The sequence below is a fragment of the Equus asinus genome, chromosome 2 (assembly GCF_041296235.1).
Source record: "Equus asinus isolate D_3611 breed Donkey chromosome 2, EquAss-T2T_v2, whole genome shotgun sequence".
Taxonomy (NCBI): Eukaryota; Metazoa; Chordata; class Mammalia; order Perissodactyla; family Equidae; genus Equus; species Equus asinus.
The window spans coordinates 100,894,608-100,919,031 of record NC_091791.1 but is presented as its reverse complement, the minus strand read 5'-3'; the positions used below and the strand labels follow the sequence as shown (position 1 = coordinate 100,919,031).

Here is a 24,424-nt window from a genome sequence, read left to right as displayed (position 1 = left end):
AGTATAATAAATAAGAGTTGAATAAAAGTAATTCAATTTAAATTTAGGACTTGAATAAAAAGTGCTCAGGGGGTCTGGCAGGGCTACTTTTTCCCCTAGAGGGGGCCGTCTCGCACCTGAGTTTGAAAATCCGCGGTGTCGGGATGTAAGCACTGTGAGGCAGAGGTTTCCAGTCGTGTCTGTGTCCTGCTTGGCTCCTTCCCGTGTGTGGAGCATTCGAGAAAGACGCACTGGGCTGAAAGGCAGAGTTAGCTTGTGTTGTTGATGTTCTGCCTTGATGAGAGCCTGGGTGTGCAGCCAACAGGGAGTGTCCACACTCATGGAAGGGAGCCCTCCAAAAGTAATTTCTTCGGTTCTTTCTGCTTGCTTAATTTTGGAGTTAGTGATAAAGTTTTCTACTGATATTTGCATGCCCTGCACACTTACCAGAAGGGCTGGAGCTGGAGCAGCTGGAAGCTTATTTGCCACAAGCAGCTCATCCCCCCCGGGACGTTGGAGGCTGGACTGTGGCTGAAGGTTGGGTGTGAACTCGAACCTCAGTGACTGCTGAGACTATTGCGCTATTGTAAATAATCATTCGTTCATTTATTAGCATCAGTTATGGGAATTTTAAAGACATACAGAAGCGGGAAGAATCATACAGTGAACCCCTGTGTACCCAACAGCGGCTTCAACAGTGATTACTCATGACCACTCCTGTTTCCTCCGGACTCCTAGGGGCTTCCCCCAGCCCGAAGGAATTCTGAAGGGGATCCCAAACATCAGATAGTGGCACCTATAAATATTTCCATGATCTACCTTAAAGATAGAGTCCTTTATTAAACAGAACTATAATACTATTATTACACTTTAGAAAGTTAACAATTCTTTTCTTTAACAATTCTAAAATAATTCTTTAATATCATCAACTATCTAGTCATTGTTCAAATTTCCAATTGTTTGAAAAGATCAGAAGTACTTTTCTTCTGAAGTTTAGTTTTTTGGAATCAGGATGCAAGTAAGGTTCACACATTGTGATTGGTTGTTCTGCCATTTGTGTCTCTTTGAAGTAAGTCCATTTCCTTTTCTTTTTCCCCCTGCAATTTGTTGGAGAAACTGGGTAATTTGTCCTGTAGAGATCTTTCTTTACTTTTGAACAGGTAATACACTCACGTGGTGTAACATTCAGAAGGCGTGACATGGAACAGTAAAACCTTGCTCCCAGGAGCCATGAATGTTTCTGGCATCTTGCATATTTTTTCAGAGGTATTTTATGCCTATCCCAGCAAGCATGTGTATATCTCCATCCTGTGTCTTTCTTTTTTATATAACTGGCAACATATTCTGCATGTTGTTGTCTTCCTTGCTTTGTTCTCTTAAAATGGAACGATGCATTTTGGCAAATTTCCACATGTACTGTTTGGTATCCTATTAACTTTTCTCATGTGTCCAATTATGGCATTACTGCCCCCTAAAAATTGAGGGAAACACAATATTCCTGGGATGAGGTGATTGCGCTGGAGTCCTGCATTTGTTCAGCAAACGTTTATCGAGCCCTCTCTCTGTCGGGCCTCTGTTGTCAGGCTCTCCTGGGGTCCGGACACCCTTGGCCTCATCGTTGGCCTGTGCGTGGCCCCGAGGTCACTTTCCGTGAATGCTTGCTGAGCTTCCAGCCCCTCACCACTCCCTGTGTGGCCCGCACTGTGTTCAACCTGTAGACGTCAGCTTCTCAGATTCCAAGTACCCTGGCTGGGGTTCCCTTCCCTATTCTGATCATGTAAATAAAGTGCTCACTCACTCTTCTCAATGACATTGAAAAACATGCCCTTCTAAATGGTAAGATGATAGAAAATGCCAAGTAGATTATAGCCAAGGATATTTTTCCCAATTTAGAAAACACAGTCCCTTTCCCTCGGTCTATCATTAATATCATCTATCCATCTGTCTATTTATTGACTCTACGTAGAAAGCTGGTTGTTGCATGAAAATTGAAAGAGAAGTCTTGTCTCTGCCACCAAAGAGCTTACAAGAGGAATGCAGATTGTTTTTAAAGGCTCTCTTTGGATGGGAGAGGCCTTCCAGAGCATCTGTCAATGGGGCTGAAGTGGTTGAGTTCCATCCAGTCTGCAACGGGCCTCTGAGATGGATAGGTGCCTCACCTCTTTATATTCCTAGAGCCTTACCCAGGGCCTGGCACAGGGAGGGTCCCCAGGTCTTAGTGCCTTGCTTGCATTAATAATTCACAGAACTGTTGTGAGCACCAAATGAGGTAATGTCTGAGGACGCACTTTGTGAACAGTAAGTTAGGTAATCGGTCTCCACTCCAAACACCAGTGCACTTTGTGACATGTTTGAGAGGTAACTGAGGTAATGTATTTAAATCACAAGCATTGGATAAACTGTAGAGCTACATGAATAGAAATTTTTGTTATCATCTAGTTCTGCTCCATCAGTTTAAAGATAAGGTGACTTGGTAGCTATGATCAACCAGAGAGCACTACTGGATCCCAGGGTGAGGGTCTTCCACCCCAACCTGTGGTTCACAAACTTAATATTTTCTCTGGGTGGCTGATAGAGAAGCAAATGGTCTGGAATGGGGTTGGGAACATGTTTGTGTGGGATCCACTCGTCGCCTGTAGAAGATGGTTGAATTGTATTGGTCGTGATCGCTCACAGGGAAGTCTGGGAGCTGGACTAACCAGGCTTGAAGACCCAGACGTTTGACTCTGGGCTGAGATCCTGTAGCCTCGTTGGATAAAGCGAGCCCCTCCTTTGCCATCTCTGGTGAGCACACCACTGTCATTTTGGTGTTGCGTTTGCGTTTTTAACTTTTCTTGTAATCAGACACTCTTCGTAGCCCCATTTAATGGGTCAGGAAACTGAGGCGCGAAGAGGTTTAGAAACTTGCCCAGAGTTGCACAACCTGTAGGTGGTAGAGTCGTGATTCCGGCCAGAACTGTCTGTCCCCAGAGAATTTGTCCACCCTATTATGGGCGATATCCACAGAAAGCATCTCAATGAAGTAGAAATCTTTGCAACAAAAAGGTTGTGACCTATTTATGCAAACCTGCTGCAGACACCACAGATATTTGACCAGGGATTTCTCCATTTTCCTTAGATGCTAAAAAGGATCCCTATTTTGTAATTCTGCCAACATCTCGATCTGGGTTAACCTAGGATTCATTGCATTCAAATTTATGTTTTTGGGTCACATAAGCTCATGTTGGTTGGAAAATATCACAGGCCGCTTTGTCGCCTTGGGGCTTTTGGAGTGTGTGGCGCAGAAGTCGGGCGTCTTCTCGTGGTCTCCCAGCGTTCACCCGAAGGCTAACAATCGGTGCATGTGTGTCTGCCTTCTCTTTGGGGGCCTTGCCTTCCTTCTGCTCCCTGGAACAGCAGTTTCTCTTTCTTTATTTGTGAGCAGTTTCTGAAGTAGATGTATAAACTCTTTGAACCTAGTAAGATGTTCTTGAGACGAAGGTAAAAGAAGAGGAGGGTAAAAGAAATGCGACGTTGGACAATAGCTTTTGCAAGTGACGGAGAGGGGAAGACTTTCATTTAGATGGATAATTATCGCCTGAACTTCAAGATGGTCTTAAAATATCCAAAAGCTGCTAACAGCCCAGGTCACCTTGAGCTTTTTCTCTTGATCTGTGGTGGCGTGGCAGTTAGTCATAAAGGCCGAGTACCGCTCTGCCTAATGTAATAATCTCCTCATAGGAAAATTCTGCGCGAGAGGTCAGAATGGTGACGCTTCAGGCCTTTCTCACAGACTCGGTCAATCGACAGATGTTTATGGAATGCCCACTGTGTGCTCAACGCTGTACATCTAACCTCGTGTAGAATTCACACGTGAGGGTTGAGTTAGAAGGGCATAGACCAGAATTGCCAACAGAGATGAAAGGGATATGAATCATCACTTTTACGTAGAGGGGAGACTTGCAAATTTTCTAGTTATGAAAGGGTATTTACAAAATGCGGAGGGGGGAAACGGTATGATTTTTAGGGTCTGGCGGGGATGGGCCCCCAAACGAAGATTCCATTCCAAGCAGGTTGGACAAAACTGCCACCGAACTGTCAGATGCCACTGAAGGCTCGCGGTGATGTTCAAGTGGTGAATGACAGTACCTGTCCAGCATCCCATGGCTCAGGTTACATGTAGCCAAGTAAATGCTTCTCAGCACCTCCTGTTGCAAGTCAGTCCCTCCATGTCCCGGCCAAGCATGCATGGCTGTAGGGGCGTTTGTGTGGCGCCATCTTCCAGGCTGATGTCTGGAATTCTCCTTGTAAGTGAAGCCCTGAAGCTTTGTTCCACAGTGACTCACTTCCGCTGCTCCCAAACCCGTCCCTCTTGCCCTGTCTGCTAGTCTCTCCTAATTGTCCTGTGTTTTCCGGCCTTGGCTCAGCCGGTGAGCCCAGCCTGCTGTCTGCCCCTGCTCCTCCTCCTCACCGTGCCTTCTGCTCCATCTCTTCCCATGGTTCCCCAGCTATCTGGGTCCACCTCCTCCTTCTTTCTGCCTCTTTTGTTTGAATTCCTCTAGTATTTAGGGTAGATATTTCAAGATTTTGTACTTAATTGTGCATGGATTTGCACTGTTTTCTAGTTTGTCCATAGATGCCATGTATCACACTTCTTTCGTAGCCCCCGCAGAGCTTAGAATGAAGGGATGCCATCGGTCCCCCTGGGGAGCAGGGTGGAATGTCAGCAGTGGGGTGTCGTTTTGAAAACCATCCCCTCAGTGGTATGGACGCTCTTTTTGAGGGAGTTCTGTCCTCCTCATTTACAAACCACTGCTTTATGCAGGAGGGTGCTCCCAACTTTCAATTGTTTGTCAACAGGACCGTTTTGTTTCCTAATTATAGAGAAGCCTTTCTCTCCTTTCGGATGGAATAATCTTCCTTGATGGCCAATTCCTCCCTTCCCAGCACACTGGTGATTGGCACCACGTCCGATCAGGAAAGCCAGGCAGAGGGAGAGCTCCTGTAAAGTGAGCTGGTTGCTGAGTCTGCGTTGTGTGAGGCACACCTGCCTCGTGGTGTAGAGGATCGAATGGAGCTCGCCTGCTGCCTTGGGCAGGAGGAGGCTGGGGGTGGACTCGAGCAAATGCCTGCCGGTTTTCCGGAGGAGGAGGGCTCCCGGGGACAAGGGGTGGCAGTTGGGACTTGCCCTCAGGCTTTGCAGAAGGCTGAGAAAGCTTGCTTCGCAAGTGGGAAGGGAGGGGGAGAGTCCTGGAACAGCAGTCGAGATGTTTGTGTTGGCCGCAGGGGAGACAAGAACACTGAGGATGCGAACCTCCTTCCGTCTCTTTACTTGGAGAAGCAATCCGTTTAGTAAGACCCCAAAATATATCAACCCAGGGGCCGCCCTTTCCATCTTAGAGCTTGTTTTTATTTTTCTAGATTATCAGCATCCTCAGTAGAAGGATCTGATAAAGCCAAGTTCAGGACTGCCTGGGGACAATTCCCCTGCTCTTCATGGGTTTAAAATTCCCTAGCTATTGCTTCAAAGTTAATATTTTTCTAATCTTGAAATATTTAATAAGGCAGCTTTCCTCTAAAAAGCTCAAAGCATTTTACAAACTTTATCTTGAGTATATCAGTGAGTATTTTATAAAGGTTTTTTTTTTACTTGCATAATTTCGTCAACTTCTTTCCCTCAATAACCTGTAATGTAACCTACCCTCTCCCATTTTATAAAAGAAAAAGCAAACTTTCATAAAATTTAGGTATTCACCCAAGTCTCTTGGCAGAACCTGAACTCAAACCCAGGCCCCGATTCTAAGATCTGTGTTGTTCAGTTATATACCACATGGGTTCTTTAAGGGTAGGCTTCACAATTCCCAGAGAGGGCAAGTGACCTGCCCAGAGCTGCACAGCACAGCATATTCAGAGGGGAGAATAGCTCCAGATACCATTGGAAGCAAGTTATGTGGAGACACAAATGGGGTCCCCTCCCTCTTCCAGAATCCTGCATCTTGGAGTCCCTCCACTTGGGCTGTGACCTAGAAGTTGGGGGCGAGGCTCTGTTTTGCGCTCAGAATCAGCAGGTCGCATGGTAGAGGCTGGGCAGGGGCTCCCTGGAGGCCCCCTGTTGGGGCTGGCTTGTCAGCACCTGATGGGTGACTGCCCCACCATACCCTTTCCTTCATTCTTAGCCCCAGGGCCTGAGAGAGAGTCAGTCCTCCATATTTATCTGCATTTAGCTGGTGGAGTTTGTCTTCTAAGACTTGGGCACTTGTCACAATTATACCCATGTCACCTCTAGGCCTGCTGCTCCAAGCTGGCCGGAGATCCTGTTTCCGCTCACAGCATCTGAGGTATTTATAAACAGAAATAAGCAAAGGGTGCCTTGAAGTGCCACGCAGACTGTATGCTCTTGCCCCCAGAACCTTCTCTTGGTCTCGGAAGGAAAGGAGACCAGAACCTTTCCTAGTTTCTAGGCCGAGCCTGAGGGGAGCTGTGGCTCCTCCCATGACCAGCAGAATTCATCGCCAGAGAGCCACAGGGCTGGAAGAGGCCAGAGGGCCTGGAGTCAGCCCTGCCCAGCGTCTCTCCCCTGCAGGGGCTCCAGAGGCTGCCTGTGGGTTGGGTCTCCTCACACATCTGCTTCCTGATGCCTGCCGTGGTGAGGAGCAGGTGTCAGAGTTACAGTGGGCCGCACATGTTAACCTTCTCCTTCCAGGCCCCAAAGGGTGTTCGTCAGCCGAGTACCGTGTGCAGATCTGGCACTGGGGGCCTTGGGAGACCAGAGTGCTCAGGAATGGGGACTCACCATCAATTTTCTTTTCTCTTCAACTGAGGGTAGCTGTAAGTCCTTTTCTGTTGCATCTCAAGGTGAAACTTTCTCCTTTGCTTGTGAGTTCCATGGGGTCAGCAGTTCTTCAGTGAAGCGCTGTGCCAGGTCCTGCCCTCCCACCCCATTCCCAGTACCCGCCTTCTGGAAGCTTGTTTGCAGATGTAGAAGACTGGGTGGGATGCGTACCGTTCCCAGGAAGGCAGTGAATCTGGAGATGCTCTTCCCCCCGGTTGTACTCGTGTCTTAAAACTTCCAGTAAACTGGGCACTGGGGTTTGTTGGGTTCTAGTAAACTGAGATTTTGCTTTTGATATTACAGAATTCAATCACAGTACAAGTTTTTTAACCCGATGTTAGCACTTTCAAATTTCTCCATTAAAGTGTCTGTCCCCTGAGAAAATTCGAGGGTCTCCATACAGGAAGGAAGCACCTGGCTTATGATCTTTGGTTTGTTCTCGGGTATGGATCGAATGGTTTCTTGATGGCAGAGAAAACAATTCTGCTTGTGATTTTGCTACGTGCTGTGCCCATTTTCCTCTGGTAGAAAGTACGGTTGGCCCTCAGTATCCACGGTTCCCCATCTGCGGATTCAGAGCCAACCTCGGATTGAAAGGCCTACGATGGCTGTGCCTGTACTGAACATGTACAGACTTTTTTCTTGTCATTATTCCCTAAACGATACAGTATAACAACTATTTACACAGCATTTACATCGTATTAGGTGTTACAGGTAATCTAGAGATGATTTAAAGTATGGGAGAGGATGTGCGTGGTTTACATGTAAATACTGCACCATTTGTATAAGAGACTTGAGCAGCCATGGATTTTGGTCTCCGTGGGCGTCCTGGACCCATTCCCACCTGGTACCGAGGGTCCACCGTACTGCTCTTTCAGCAGGGCTGTTTGCCCACGGGAAAGGCCCCCTTCTCCCAGGATCTTAGTGAGGGCATGTCCAAGTGCTCAATTAAATGCACATGCTTCACTGGTGACTCAGTCTTCAGCTATTTTTAGTTTAGTGACTTCCTTTTGTGGAAGCACGTGGGTTAGTCGCCATTCCTGACATTTAAATGCGAGGTTCACGTTTTCTTGCTTAGGGTGACTCTCCTCTTACTAGGAACCTATAGGATATTTTCTGAAATTTCAGCAGGTTGAGTGTGTGACCTTATGACTTTGTGGAAAATTATGGTCAAATAAAACTGTTTTCACGTGAGTGAGTTTGCACAGAAAGGCAATTTCAGGGTCTTAATTTTGGCCACCACTGAGAACATTAACATAAATGTATTTAATTATCTGTAAATTCCTTCCCTTCTCTTTTCCCAAATCTGTGTGACTTCAGACAGTCCCTTCACCTCGTGGGACCTGATTTGGAAGAGGTGAGCCCAGATTGCCATGGGGCTTTCTCCTTCCTCCGTCTCCCTGCCACCAGCCGCTTCCTGGCACCGTCACCTGGTCCCCATCTCCCAGCGCCGCTCCCTCATTTGATCTGGGGCAGGAAAAGGTCTTGGTGCTCAGTGCTTAATGTTCCAAGATAAATAAATGAACAAATGTCTCTTGGCATCTCTGGAAAACAGGGTTGGCCCTGTTATTGCCGCTTTCCATCACTTTGGGCTTGAGGTAGTGGTGGTGGTGAGAGGGGGAACTTCAAAGCCCGCTTACCCTGAAGACTCATCTGACAGGACTCTCCTTGGGAGGAAGACGCACCGGCCCAGCACAGCCTGGATGCGCTGAGAGGTGGTTCTGTGAGCTGCTGGCAGAGGTGCTCACCCCCGGAGTTTAAACCTCCACGTGAGGTGAGAATGGGGCCCAAGTCGGCTCCCGTTGTCCGGGGGTGCACAGTTCTCAACAGAGTGGGACATACCCTGGAACCTTCTGGCAGTGCCTCTGACACAGCCCTAGCCCCATGGCAGTGAGTGACTTAGAGAGTTCAGAGGAACATCTCAGAGGGGGATGGCTGGGCCTTCTCCTTGTGGTCTGCTGTGGGCTTAGTGACTTTTTTTTTTTATGAACAGCTCGACTCCTTTAGTTAAATGGCAGGTAAAGGCGGGAGACACTGGCCCTTTTCCCCCCTGCTTTCTCCCCAAGATGTCACATTGCCCACGTTTAGGGTTGACTGCTTTTATCTAAGATGCCACCAAAAGGCTGACAGATTGGGGTGGCGTGAGGTTTTTGTCGTTGGTGTGCTGCGGCCTCCGCTGTCCTTCTGACACTTCTCACAGGGCCGTTTGAGGCTTACTGTGCTGGCCTGGGGTTTTATTCCAGGGCATCAAAGAGGTTTGCTGGGAGAGCCGGGCCAGGCAAGAGAGGATTTACCTGCAGGAGGGAGGTGTGCCTGAGGAGGCAGCCTTTCAGGGGGAAGGAGGGACCCCTCGGCAGGAGGGGGAGGGTGTCAAGAGGAGGGGTCTGCACCGTGCACTGCTGGAACCCCTTTTAGCACAGAAACGAGAACACGTCTTGCAACTGTTAATGGAACTTGATGCTAAACACGTTATCCAGCGATTTATTAAGTCTAACATGGTTCTGTGTTAGAAGAATCGAGAATGTGTTCTGGGATTAATTTTAAACTTGTTGGAGGAGGCCCAAGCAGTCAGTCCGATAGGTATTTCATTGTTGATGAGGCCTCCGTGTCAGTATTTTTTTGTGGTAATTTCTATCTGTTGGATCGGGGGATTTACTGAGGCAAAATGGAGGAGAGTTTAGTAGCAGTAACGGTAGGGGTGATGTTTGGTGGCACGTCCTGTACGCCAGGGGTTGTTTAAAAATACTCTCTGTGCATTAACGCATTCGGTTTGCAGACAGGCCCAGAGGGGTTAAGAAACTTGTCCAGGGACGCACAGCCTACCTGGTGGGGCAGGATCTGATGCTGGGCTTTCTCACCCCTGGGCCTGGACCTGGACAAAATCCCCGTCTTCAACCAGATCGGAATTAGAAGAGAGAAATTCTTTAGGAGTTTGGTTTGTTTTTCCCTGAGAGGCATTTTCCGTGGGACTCCCGTCAGTACTGAAGCTTGTTTGTCAAGTCCTGTTTGCTTGGGTTGCAAGGAAGGGAGACCCCTGTCCCCGTATCGTCCATGTCTCTGGGCTCCCACACTTTACTGGTAACCAGCCGGAGAGGAAAGGATGCTCTGACGGCTGAATCAGGGAGGCAGAGAAGCCAAGCCAGCAGGTATTTGTACACAGAATACAGTTTGTATTCTGTTAACTAGTCACCTGTGGGTGTTCATGCCGGTTAGCTGACTATGGTGTGAGTTGGTTGGAGCTTGTCTGGGTAACCAGGGATCTTTCAAAGAATGAGGCAAAAGTCTCTTCAGCTGCTAAAGGACAGGGGACTGGAACCACTGAGTCACCTGAGGAAATTTGGGCGTATTCTCTGACCATTCTGGAGGCATAAAGTCTGACATGAAGGTGTCGGAAGGTTGGTTCCTTCTGGACAGCTCTCAGGGGAGGTCTGTTCTTTGCTTCCTCCGGCTTCTCGTGGTTGCTGGCAATCCTTGGCCTTCCTTGGCTTGGGGATGCGTCCTTCCGTTCTCTACGTCCGTTTTCATCTGGCCGCCTGCTCTGCGTGTGTGTCTCTCTGTGTTCAAATTTCCCTCTTCCTACAAGGACACCAGTCATGGGGTTAGGGCCCACTCTCACCAGTAGGGCCCCATCTTAACTTGATTACGTCTGCGAAGACCCTATTTCCAATAAGGTCACGTTCACAAGTTCCAGGTGAACATGAATTTTCGGGGGACGCTATTGACCCCACTACCCCAGGTAATGAGTTTTCTGTGTTTGGGGCCTCCCCTCGGTTTTTTCTTTCTTTCTTCACTGTAAGTTTTGTATTGTCAGTGAACATTAACATTCCATGGCTGAAATCGCCGCTCGCCCATGCAGGTGGATTGAATATGACGAATGTGACGGAATTCTTGGCACCAATGGCACAGCTGAAAATATCTAACTGTTCAACTTATTTGAAGGAAGAACAAAGGCCCTGAGGGTTGTTCTTGTGAGTTTTCTTGTTTAATGGTCTACCAAGTCGGCTGGAAGCAGGGCTGTGCTCTGTTGCAGAGAACAGAGAGTTCGTCCTGTGCTGCTTAGCCAAGGACCACACTCCTAGCCCTAGAACCTCAGAAATTCTGAGCTGAGGGAAACCTTTGGCCTCATCTACTTCTAATCTAACCCTCTCATTTTACTGATGAGGTCTTTAGGGCCCAGAGAAGTTAAGTGACTTGTTCAAGGTCACCAGCTAAGAAGGGTCGGAGGTGGCACTAGGACCCAAGTGTCAGAACCCCCAGACTGGAGCGTCTCCCAGCACAGGGGCCCTGTCTCTCGGTGCATCTGTGCCTCCATCTTGAAATAATGCTCATGGCCGTGGGAGAGCAGTGAGAAGCCCGGGCCCTCACACTGGGGGAAATGCCGGTCAGACAGTACTGGGGGTTCCTGTGCTGCTGGGCGATCGGCAGCACCTTGGGTTTCTTTGTTAATGTGGGGACTACAGAAGAAATGTTAAGTATGGGTTCAGCACCCAAATCCCGCTCCTAAAATGACTGTGATGGGAGCGGGGAGGAGGGGGCTCGCCAGCTGAGGAAGGACTGATGGGGTACACAGTAAACCCAGCCTGGCTGGGGATGGAGGTGGGGGGGGGAGACGATGCTTCCTTTCCATCTTCCACACACCCAGCCCTCCAGCCGTTCTGTGCGACTTCTTTTCCACCTCTTGGCTGCCTGACGTTCATTTTAACTGGATTTCACCTGCCTAGAAAAGGGAGAGAGGACACATAAAATGGTACAAGGAAAGTAAGTTTGTTATGTCTGGAACAAGTTCAGAATATTGACATTTAGGGGCAGGTCAAACTTGGAAAGAAAGAAAGAACACCATAAAATAAAATGGAGTAAGACAAGTTAAAATGAATCTCAAGAGTTTCCTTCTAAAATTTCCAGTTAATTCCTGGTTTAATACATATATATTTATATATACACATTAAATATGTATTTATATATATGTATAGTTAATACATATATACTGTACACACACACTCCCACTTACAAACACTTCTTCTAAATCCTGTGCTTCCCTAAGGCCCGAATCTAGCTGCTCCATAAGTCTTTCCTCAGTTAATTTTTTCCTAGACTAATTATTCTTGTCTCCAAGTTTCTAAAGTATAGATAGCTTTAGCATAAACTCCTTTTCTCCCCAAAGTGAGAATTCTACTTCATTTCAGTCCTACACGATGCTTAGCATAGCGCCAGGCACACAGTAGGTCGTCATGACGGTCCTTAAGCCACTGAAGATCAAGGGAGGTGGTCCCACGGACATGCACTAGGGTCGAATTGGATCAAGGCTGCATATTTGGACCATAATAATTACAAACCTCTCACTGGAGCACCTTCACCTAATTGAATTCGATTTTAAACCCTTGGCATTTTTTCAAGGGTTGAGGAAATTAATTCTCTACTGCATTTGCTATTAAAAAAGTTGTAGGAGGACATTGCCTATCACATCACTCAAGGTCCCTTATGTAAAGTACCCTAGAGGTCTTTTTTTTTTGTAATTCTGTGCTAGAAAAGCTCTGCTTCCCCTGAGTCTCAGTCATGCTTTCTGGGATACGAGCAGAATACACGTGAGCTCTTTCCATTTTGGAAAACCAGGGGTCTGACTGGGTCTCCCGTTTTCCCCTGGCGGACGGAAAGCTGGGGTGCATTCTAGGCTTAATCACATACATAATTGTTGTGTATATTGACATAGGTATTTTCCTTGTCTAGAGTTTCTTAATTTCTTCTTAGAGTTTGTTAGTTGCTATTTTATTTTATTTTAATTTATTATTATTATTTTTGGCGAAGAAGATTGTCACTGAGCTAACATCTGTGCCAATCTTCCTCTTTTTTTGCTCGGGGAAGAGTGGCCCTGTGCTAACATGTGTGCCCGTCTTCCTCTGTTTTGTATGTGGGTCACCACCACAGCATGGCTTGATGAGTGGTGTAGGTCCTCGCCGTGGATCCAAACCCTCAAACCCCCGGCTGCCAAAGCGGAGCACGCCAAACTTAACCACTACTTTCAGTTCTCGTGTTTCTGGAACCATGTTTTTGAGCCCATCTGTGCCCTTATACTTTTCTCAGCTCATATTGTTTCTGTCATTGCTCTGTGTTTGGAAGAGAAGCAATGAGTCAACTGACTACTGTCTTGACCTAAAGCCTTGCTAAGCTCTTTCCTTGGTCACGCAGAGATGATACCGGTGTTTCTAAAGATGACATTACGAGGTAAAGGGGGAAAGCAGGGCGAATTTGTGTAGCCAGAGTTCTGATGCAGCGGATAACTGGTCCTGCAAACCAGAGGGGGCCTGTCAGTCTATGGATTCACAAGGGCTCCCCCTGGCAGGTTTGCTCCGACAGCCAAGAGTGTGGCATACATGTTAATTAAATAAATTGCCTTTTTCCCTAAAGACCTGATGCAGAGAAACTTAGGCTGTGCTTGTATTTCAATTAAATTGCTTCTTTCTCATCCTTTAAAACATAACCATACCATCTTTTCGGCTTTTAGGTTAATTTGAGTAAGAGCTCTGCCCTGACCGGCCCAGCCATACTACTCTCCAAGGACACTTCATATTCACACTAGAGGGGACAAGGGACAGAGGTATGTACCGCCCGACTCTTATTTCCGCTCTTGCTCCCCACCTCCTCTTGTGTTAGTGAGTCGTGAGTGGAAGTGGGGAGGGAAGGACTTATTTTGCTTTTTGTGATTCAATGAGTCTGCTCTAGACAAACAAGGAAACTGGTCAGGCCACCTGCTTCGTTCCTCTGTTCTCTTTCCAACAAAGGGGACCAGAAAGAGCATCTGTTTCCGTTCCATGTCACCAGCGTCATGTCGGAGAAACTTTGGAATTCCAGCTGGATCAGGTTTTGGCCCTTCACTCGCTAGACATAAAAATCCATATTCGCAAGCCACATCATCTTGGATGTCTGTTTCTCATGGGTTTGACGGGCACAGCGGGCAGGGCTCTGGTGAGATGAGGGACCGGAGCGGCAGGTTACACCATGGAGCATCTTTGAGTGTGGTGCTGTGTAGTTTTTTGGGCCACAGATCCCTTAGAGAATCTGATTAAATCTGTAGACCCCTCCCTAGAAAACTGTGCATACACACAACCTTGCACATGTATTTCGGGGGGTTCTTGGACCCTAGAATCCCATAGCGGGCCCACAGACCTCAAGTTAAGAATCTTGTTTTAGGGGTTTATAAATAGCCAGCCTTTAGGGGAGAGGAGGTGACATATGCCCGGAAGTTAAGTTTGAAGGAACTGTCAGCTCGTAAAAGTTCAAAGGTTGCTGCAGCTGGTGGTATATTCTGAGGTCTAGCCTTGATTCCAAATTGTGGCGGATACGTTTTTTAAAAGTTATTTTCTTCCCCCAGTTCTGGAAGGCCACTTAAGGAGCTATGATCTTTGAGCACCTTTCCCCACTGTGTTGGGACCTCCTGCCCTAGGTCATCTGCAGCGTATTTAGGCCCTGTATTTGCCAGAGTCACTTTGACTTTAGAAAAGGGTGTCAGAGTCCCGTCTGGCCTTGCTGTAGGTGCCAGGAGAGTTCAGTTGGTTTTGCCCCAAACACAATTTGGGAGGTTGCTTTCTCCTGCCTGTTCTGTCTGCACTGCACTGTGGGCCGCCAGAGTTCCCGTGCTGACTGTTTTTAGCAGAGGCCACTTGAAGCCATTCCAGGGGAAGCTGTTGCCATAGCGACCTTGGCTCTGAGAGTTACCGTTTTCTCCTTTTTGTCAGCTTGTGGTTTCCTGATTTCTAAGGTAACAGCTGATGTTCCATTTTTCTGCCGAGCAGCAAGGGAAAGACTGAATTTGAGTTGCTGCTGCCTTTATTTTTGTTGATGTTTGGTTTTAAGTGTTTGGAGGGGTGTGTGTGTGTGCATTGTATACAAGGTAAAGCCACCTCAAAAGATAAAATGTGGGGCTGGCCCGGTGGCGCAGCGGTTAAGTGCGCATGTTCCGCTTCTCGGCGGCCTGGGGTTTGCCAGTTCGGATCCCGGGTGTGGACATGGCACTGCTTGTCAAGCCGTGCTGTGGCAGGCGTCCCACATATAAAGTAGAGGAAGATGGGCACGGATGTTAGCTCAGGGCCAGGCTTCCTCAGCAAAAAGAGGAGGATTGACAGCAGATGTTAGCTCAGGGCTAATCTTCCTCAAAAAAAATAAATAAATAAAATGTTAGGAGAGTTTAGGAAAAGCCAGATGTGCATACACTTTCTGTACTCCAGTTTTTGATTTTGGTCTAACGGTTGAATTTGGTCTAACGGTTGAATTTGGTCCACTTTTAGCCTAATTTTGGACTAATAGCAATAGGCACCTTCAGTGGGGGAAAAAAATTGGTCAAGCTCCATTTCACGCTGCTTGAAACCCCCAGGAGCAAGGACCACTGTGACCTGGGCTGAGTCTGAACTTGACCACAACACCAGGGCTGCCTCCGAGGAGCAGATGCCTAGGTCAGGCCCAGCTTGCTTTATCTCATCCTGCTCTGAAAGTGGAGGGGTGGGGCCAGCAGGCAGTGCAGCCACCCCTCAGGCAACAGCAGTCCATCCCGTGTCTCTGTCTGAGTGAGTCTGTCATCATGACACCTCATCCACACCTGGCACACAGGGGCAGATTGAATCTGCACAGAGGTGCAAGGCTGCCTGTCTGCAGGAATCAGTGCTGCCTCCAGTCCTGTCCTGCCTCTCTGACTGGACTGCTTCCTCCCACTCTCAGAAGGACGCTATTCTCACTATTTGCCAATTTGCTTGTCTTAGAAGTGTTCGTTTATCAGTGCTCAGGCCTGTGTATTTATGATTTGGGTTGTTGCCAGTCTGTTGGCAGCTGTAAGGCCCTCATGGAAGTCAGCTTGGGTGGGCTCTGGGGACACATGTGGGTCGTGACATGTGGGTGCTGGCCTTGTCTCTTGGGGGGCTGCACCCCTCCTCACTGTGCTCCTAAACCTGGGCCTGTGCTTCTGCTCCCCAGACCAAGATGAATGCCATGCTGGAGACCCCCGAGCTCCCGGCCGTGTTTGACGGCGTGAAGCTGGCTGCCGTGGCTGCCGTGCTGTACGTGATCGTTCGGTGTTTGAATCTGAAGAGCCCCACAGCCCCGCCTGACCTCTACTTCCAGGACTCGGGGCTCTCACGCTTCCTGCTCAAGTCCTGTCCTCTTCTGACCAAAGAGTGAGTAGACCCCTCGCCCGCTGTGCGCCTGCCTGCTAGTCTGTTTGGCTTGTTTGGTGTTCAAAGGAGAAGCGTCTCGCCCTGTGTCCTCAGGGCATCCATGTAAAATCCTGTCGTTGGTGTTAAAATAGCCACCATCTCAATAGAAGCCTGGTGTTGAATCTGGCAGGAAGGAGACAGAATCAGCTCTGTGTTGCCTGGAAACATCCCTCCCTCCACAGTATGGAGTCATCGTCCATGAGGAGGACTTTGGAGAAAACAGCAGTCATTTTTAGGTAGATACAGAAAACTTGGACCATATTCCAGCTCTTTGTCAAATGCTTCGTTGCCAGCTCTAGGACAGAAAAACCATGCTTACCCAAAATAATTAGTAAGCAAAAAAGCACAGACTTATTAGCTGGGTATTCTCCATCTGCCTTATTAAAAAATGTCCTGGACGTTAGCTGGGAGGATCCACTTAGAGAGAATGCTTTTACCGAGGGAACCACGTTGCCCTGCATGCACCCAGGTCTGTGTTTCGAGGTGACAGGTGAGCACCGCTCGTGATAGGGGAAGCCGTAGTGGAAAAGGGTGTCTGCCTTCCATGTCACACGGACCGTGTTCAAGAGGTGCGCTGTTAACTTTTGCCCTGTTGCTGTCTTCTGAATAACCGCGTCTCCCTTCAGGGCCAGGGCTGAGCCTCATGCCTGACACATTGCATGCTCTCCGGGTCTGAGTTCCTTCCTCCTTTCTCATCACCACTGCTTCACTCTGTTTGTGCCTTTTCAAACATATTCCATTCTGCCAGGTGGGCCTTTTCAGACAGAGCTGCTTCAAGAGCTGTCTTATTTGCACTGTCCCCTCGGCACACGACCAGCGCTCACTGGCATCTCTGATACTCCGTGGATGGTGGTAGAAGCTTTGCCCTCTATCCGGTGTAACCTCTCACCCCCTGTATTGGAGTTGATGACACGAGTGAATGATTTTCTCTGAAGAGCAAATGGGCAACAGAGACAGGGCAGAGTTCGGGTCCTTGCTTTGTCTTGTTTGATTGTCCGGTTAATTTTTACATGCCGGTAGCCGAGGATGACGAGCTGTGGGCTGTGGGTGTTTTGTGTGTTCAGGTGCAGTTTTTTCGTAACAGTGGTGCCTTGATCCAAAAGGTACTGTCAGGTCGAGAGAGACACGTAACTGGAGCGTGTTGCCTAGTACTTGTGGGGTGCCATGTACAGTGTAAATGTCATGGGATTGAATTTGGGACTTCCCTACTGAGCAGACTTTACATCATGATAGGCTCCACCACCAGGCATTGGACAAGGACGTGGTGTTCCTATTAAACTGTGTTTGCAGTGAAAAGCCTCCTCCCTAAGGAGGGTGCGCAGAATCTGTACACCCTCCAAATTGTCCAGCATTTTTCTTCAAGACAATGTAGATAACTCACTAGTCTGGACTGGCAATTTACCTTTGCACCCACATTCAGTTGGAGTGGGACCCAGCTGGACCCAGGTCCTTGGCCGTCTCATTTTCAGAGAGCTTTAGAAAACCAAGGTGTGAAATACCCTGTAAGTTTACGTGCAGGTGACTGCAGATTTCCACCCGGCATTGGTTCCTGAGTGATTAGAGGAAGCCACGGCAAAGCTACCATCCGGGCTCCAGAGAAAATCACGGAAGGTTTGATTCCATACTGATTGTTCAAAAAGACCCCCCAGCTGATTATGGCAGTTTTTGACCTCTTTTTTTGTTTCCCTTTAAAATATAACCCAGACATTAAGACCACGGGTTCTCTTGGCTTTTTCCCTCTCTGGCACACTTTCTCCTTGAGTCTAAGGCACTGGGTTGGCGCCATGCAACCTCTACTGAGATGGCCCCCACCCATCCTCCCGATACGGAAGTGTGTCCGTGGTCACCTCGTGGCTGTGTCCGCCACCTCCCACCGCACCGCCACCCCATCATTGACCAGTTGCTATGCTCCCTCCTGGTGGAACTCAAATTGGGGAGGGGTGGAGGTCAGCTATGGTTCGAAGGTGGGTGTGAAAGGACAAGTTCCCCAGAAACTGTTTCCTTCCCAGACCTGTCCCTTTGATGACAGGACCAGTCCTCTTAGGGTATACTGGAACAGTACTTAAGCGACTAAATTCCCAGCTCCCAAACTCTGTCTTGAACATGACAGATGATTAAAGGGCAAAAGGATTCCCTTTTTCCTTCCATCTTTGAACTAACCTCTTGTTTTTGATTTAGATTCTAATTTTAGGAATCACTGTATCCCGCGTTCATGTAGCATTATCACCAAAATGTTTTCACTTTACCCTCTTTTGTCCACGTTACTTGCTGCGTTTTAAATTTACTCAGTATCTCTCATAGACATTATGCTGTTTAACCTTCTTCACAACTTTAAGGTTGCGTTCATTTTCCCTCTCGTTTTAAGGGTGAGGAAGCGGAGTGGCAGAGAGGAAAACGGAACCCCAGTTTGTGACTCAGTCGGTCCCCTCCTCTCCATGGGGAGCGGGGCAGACACTTCTCAGGGTGTAGGTGGACAGTTAGGCAGAGAGCAGTAAGGGCCGGCCCACGAGGAGAGTCTTTAGCGGGACTGGCTCAGAGTGGCCTTCCAAGTCCCAAGTGACCCTCTTTCTATTTTAATCACTTTCAGAAGCCACTGTCCTTGATGTTCTTTCTCTGTGTGGCATTTCTGTAACGGCCTCCAATATTTTTGAAACTGAGGGCCGGAAACGTCTGTTATGGGTAAAAGTACTTCTCCTGGAACTTTGAAGGTTTTCTTCCTGTCTGTCTGCATCCTTCACAAACAGTTGTCTAGGCTAGAAAGTTCAGGTCACTGATTTACAGCAGGCTGATAGTGTTACTCTGACCCGGGTTGAACACAGCCGGTCATCATGACTTCTGTGCGGAGTCAGGACGTCTCCTCTGGCTGTTCTGGTAGAGAAAAAAATCTTTGAAAGGTGGGCATTGAAAACGTGTTAGGAGTACAGGGATTTTTTTTTCCCCTTTCAGTATTTAAGTCAGTTTTTAAATCTGTTTTAAGAGGATCTATGCAAAGATGCATTAGAAAGGAATCTCTTAATGTCTGGAGGAAAAACTTTGCTTAGACTGGATGATATGTTTCGTGTTCGCTTAGCAACAGATCAGTATTTACCTAGTGATTCATTTTTTTTGTTCTCAAGAAGTGTTCGCTTTCGGTGAAACAAGCAGACTGAAAGCTCAGTTCCGAATTATGAGAAAATCTAGATGGTGCTACAAATCTCCATTATTTCTGAATGAAAAACTTGACGCGTATTCGTTTTTTTAAAATGGACGATAAAGTGAAGCACACAAAAATCGTCTATTATTCTCCTACTCCAAGGTGTGCACTGTGACCACTTTGGTGATCATCCCTGTGGGGCGTTTTCTTCTGCAGGTGCTTCCCCTCCACAAAATCAGGGGGATACATGGTGTTTGGTGACCCGCTTTAGCACTCGGTATGGCAAGGACATTTACCCACGCTGCTACGTATCTCCTAACATTCAATTTTTAACAGCTTCAGGATTCTGTCGGCCGTGCAGATTTCCTAATGGTTGTTAGCAGCAGTGGTAGAGGAAAACCCTTGAATTGAAATTTGGAGCAGGATGCAAACCTAGATCTGCTCCCAAGCCAGCCGCGGAGCCCTACGATGTGTCCTTCTGTGTAAAATGAAGCAGGAGGCTCTCCTGCAGTGTCCTCCGGCACTAACATCCTGAGTCTAGCACCGCTGCGTTGTCACCAATGTTGGAAAAGTCCTCTTAGAGGAAGCACCATGGGGGAGGGGGCCCTAGCTACAAGGTGAGGACAGGAACCAAAAAGAAGGATTTTCTCGTGGAGCTGCCCTCGCCTCACTATTCCCATGCCCGTGCTCTAGGACACGCTGGCTCTGGTCCCCTTGGGCTTTTGTTTCTTGAAGGACTTTTTGAGTGATCATTTACATAGAGTAAAGGGCACAAAGCTTCGGTATGTATGCAGCTCAGGACCCTCTCCCTGCGTATTCCCCTGTGTAACGACTGCTCCCTCGGGCTTTTGTTACAAGAGTGTCCCAGGTTGCCTCTTTGCCTCTGACCCACCCACCTATCACAACACCACCTGCATTGTCCTCCTTAAGCAGGCCAGCACCCAAGGCGTGCTTCAGCGTGACCCCAGCCTGCCTGTCCGGCCTCATCGCTCATGGCATTCTCCCCTGCCCCCTGAGGCCTTACCTCCTGGCTGTCCCCGATTCCTTCCTTTCTCTCTCCACCAAAATGCCTCTCATCCTGTAGGAAAAACTTAAATAGTACCTGTTCTGAGAAACTTTCCCTGACTTCCTCCCACTCCTCTTTGGTCAGAATGAGCCCCTCGTCCATCTCCCTACCCATAGGTTTCCCCAGCACGTGGCTGCTATGTCCATTGAGCACGTTGCACCTCGTTCTATGGGAATTTGCATCTGTCTCTTTTCTTCATCAGTAGAGCACACATATCCCAATTTGAGAGCCACTCTCTTGACGAGACAGGACACGATCCTTAGTGGGTCCACATCGGCATAATGCCCTCCTGTCTCTTGTTTTCCTTAGACAGGCATAGGTGAGGGATGTTCCCATTTTGGCAAACGCCACATGTGCTTGGGCAAAAAGCCACACTGTGTCTAGCTTATGCAACCGGTGCCCCTCAGGGGCATTCCAGGGAACAAGCTCTTTAGCTTGGACAGAGTTTTGTGTGTTGGGAAGTCACTGCTCTGTCTCTGAAAGAAGATGGATTGTTTTTCTGGTCTTAAATTAGGTCAGGGCAGCCCCAGGAATGTGCATAAAAGAAGTTTGCAGGCTCCACCCTTCCCCTGGGCCCACCTGGTTTCCATCTACCTGGGTAGAAAGCGGAGACAGGCAGCAGGTGCCCTGTCTCTGGAAGCCTGTTATTAAAATTTATATATTTCCTGTGGGAAGCCAGGCTTCTGCTTTGTTACTCATTAGCAGGCCCGTCAGCGTGGGTCGTGGTATAACTACCGATGAAGACTTTTAGGAAGAGCGTGATGGAGTGCTTAGCTAAGAGCAAACCTAAAAACAGATAGCTGGGCTGTTTTTATTGGATGCAGTAGACACCTAGGAGCCCCTGCAGGGTTGGGAGAAAGGAAGCAACGCGATCAAAACCACAGTCACATGTTTGTGGCTCCTTTCTTCCCCAGAGACAAAAATGTAATAGCTTTTTTCTGCAACCAGCTGCCACTTGTATTAATAAGACCTGGATGTTACTGTTCTCCTTGGGTTTGAGAGATACCCTCAACTTGGGGATGAGGGTCACACCCATTCCAAAACCAAGCCTAAAACAGTAGGTGACACACCTCAGCCATGGTGCCCTTTCTGAGCGTTTCCTCCTGAGAGGATGGTGGAAACCCCAGGACCTTTCCCCAGATTGTAGTGGGTTCCTCTTCTGGGGTTTTCCCACTTGCTCTCCTCACTACCAGAGTGCAAACTCCACACAACAATCCTACTGAAATGTTCTCCTCATAATTAGTCTGCGTCTTTAGTTTCCTGCCAGTGGTCACCCGTTAGTCTTGGCTCATGAACGTTTGAGGATCTGCTTCTCTGAGACTCTGTTGTTGGGGGATATTTAAAAAGGACCATTTTTTAAAAGTTTTCCGCTGTGGAAATTTACTAGAGACAGTTTTTTTTATTGGTTTCTGCATGACTCTGCTTCCTAATTATTTCTGAGAAGGCAGAGCAAATCTACTTTTGATTTTTCTCAAACAGGACCAATTTCCTCTCTGTTGCTGTCACACATATGCCCTTCCTAAGAGTAAATATTCATTTTTCTTTTATTTACCCCAAATGAAAGCCCTGTTCTATATATAAAAATACTGTATTTGTCATAGATGTACAAGATATGCTATTTTTGTCCCAGTGTACCAAGGGCGTATTAAATAATTAGAAGTACTCTACAGAAGAGCGCCAATTCAGACCTCTCTGCTGGTGCATTCTGTGGAGCTATTTTCTAGATCTAAAGCATGTAGGACTCGGTCTGTGCACTCTACTCCCCCTGCCATTTCCTTCCTTGCCTCCTCTTTATAAGGCTGTTTACCTGCAGTGGCGGCGCCAAGGTAAGGGCCTTGGATCTGGACAATTGATGTTTTCTGAGTCTTAAAACACTATGCAAATACAGCTTCACACCATCCCTTCCGTCAGACCGCCACCCGCCCCTTGTGGGTGGAAATCCTGGAGCCCGCACAGCTTGTTCAGTGAGTTAAAGTTGAAAAGAATTTCATTAGTTTCGTCTTAAATTCCTCTTAATTCCCCCTTGCTCACAGAGACATTCCACATCAGATCAGATTTGGATCCTTTCCTCCTTGGCTGAACACGAAAGCTTTGTCCTTTTTATAGGATAAACTCCTAATTGCTAAGAGCCTTCATTCCATTGACCTGATTTTACCCATTTTGAGACCTGAGCAAATATTTCCATAGATCTCGTGGTAAACCGTTAACTGCTGATAAGTGGGTCTGTCACACTCCAGTGCACTCATTATGGAGGCCCCAGACCTTCAGAGCTTATTTGCCTGGAAACTTACATCATAAGAGAGTTCTTGAAAGATGAAAGGTTTAAAATCATCTTTGTTGAGACTGAGTATGGATGGTTAGCCTCGATGAGGTCACATTTTCAGGTGACTTCATCTTTAAAATTGCTTGTGTTTCTAATGAAACGCCCCAAACCAAAACTGTCAAGGTGAGAAAGCTGAATTGCTAACCTAGGATGCTGTCCTCGGTTACTTAGGCTGACCAAAAATCCCTGTTTTCCCAGGACTGATAGGTTTCTCAGAATATGGGACTTTCAATGCTAAAACTGGGGAAGTTCCAGACAAACATGGATGAATTGGTCACCCTCTCTATTACTCAGCCAGCTTCTGCCATCAGATGGTGAGGTTTCTTATGAGTGGGTGTGCATTTGAGGGTGGGTGTTTAGTTTGCCAGTGGCCAGGCTTAATTTAACTCTTGGCTGTGGCCCACCTGCAGTGTCTCTGCCCTGGCAGGTCATTTATGCGGGAGGCTAGCCAAGCCCGGAAGGAAAGTGTTGCCATCCTTAAGGCCTCTTGTAATGAATTAGGATGACCCAGCTGAGTCTATGGCGAAGTTCGTCCTGTTTCTCTAGCCTAGGTACAGACTGTAGCTTCTTGTTAGGGACTGTTCTTTTGCTCAGAAATTGCTGAAAGCCCTAAAAGATTCAGAATCCCAAATATTCAAGACTCCCTTGATTTAGTTCAGATGGAAGGAAGCATGTGCCATGCATGCACTCCTTAAAGCCATCAATTCCAGTTTCCAAAAATTTATGACCAAGACACTTCCGTGTTCATGGTGCCTGAATTGATTCTCTCTGGCTTTAATATGTCTTCAAAAAAGCAAAAGAGGCATGTGCTACAACTCATTTCATCACACCATGTCAAACCCTGGACATATGGATGGGCAAGTGGGCCTCTGCTCCACACTAGGCCTGTCCCGTTGCTGAGTCACAGTCTCTCTAGTCTTTCCCAGACTGGGCTCCAGGGGCCATCTTGGTCCGCCACTCATCCTCAACTTTACTTAATTATACTTAAACCTAATTTCCTTTATAGGACTTGCCTGGAATCAGATCTACTTTTGTGGCCCTTCTCAGTAGGTAGTTGACTGAAAATTGGTCCAGTATCCAGGAGCAGGAAATGGCCCTCATTTTCTAGAGAGTCATAAATTTCCAGATGTAGCCAGCTTTGATCCGCTTCTCATGTTCTATTGATCCTTTAAATTCATTGGTTCCCAATTTTGATCTCAACCTGTCCTTTCTCTCCGTCTGCTCCTCTGCATGTCACTGTGATAGACACTACACCTCATACTACAAAACGCTACGTCTTTATTGATGAAGTGTAACTAAGACAGTGACTTGACTTTTAAAGTATGTCCTAGAGGGTGAGTAAGTATAATTTCTAAACTCTCCTGCCACTGTCGCCGTCCTGCGGTGTGGAAAGTTAGGAGCCGACTGGAGTTCCTACTTCCTCTACGTCTGAGGCAGCAGTGCGAGAAGTGACTGACTTTGGAAGTCCTGTCCTCCCGGCAGCATCGAGAATGCCTTCCATGCAAATGGAGTGTGTGGTGGGCACTGGGCTTTAGCATCCAAGTCTAGTAGGTTGGATGTTTCCTTGAGGAAAGTGTTTTCCCGGATTTGTAAGGAAATCCGACCCTCCACCAAATTCTCGGGAGCGAAGCTGTTACTCATACAGAAAGGTGCGATCCTTGACGCATTGATTTTTCGCACAATTGGATGAGATGCCATCCCGCTGCCGCCCCGAATGACTGTCTGCTGAGCTGAGCAGTGTACCGAGGGCTGGATGCTCCTCGGAGCTCTTCATCCGCCCCAGGTGGCTGCCTGTGGCACAGCGTCACCGGGGGACGTGGAAGTGGGTCAGCCATTGTGGCAGCTCATGAACCACCCTAAATCACCAGCCAGGTCAGTTTCTCATGACAGAGTGAAGGCTTGAGGTCAGCTTGGG

The 24,424-nt window shown here is 47.7% G+C and overlaps 1 protein-coding gene across 1 annotated transcript in view; it reads left to right on the top strand.

Moving 5' to 3' along the window:
- The window catches only part of ABHD2 (abhydrolase domain containing 2, acylglycerol lipase), a 95,709-nt gene that overhangs the window by 7,729 nt on the left and 63,556 nt on the right, over positions 1–24,424 (top strand). The window contains exons 2-3 of the mRNA XM_014842558.3: positions 13,290–13,382; positions 15,749–15,948. Of these exons, the coding sequence (XP_014698044.1) occupies positions 15,755–15,948 (194 nt within the window). The 5' untranslated portion in view covers positions 13,290–13,382; positions 15,749–15,754. The remainder of the gene's footprint in view (positions 1–13,289; positions 13,383–15,748; positions 15,949–24,424) is intronic.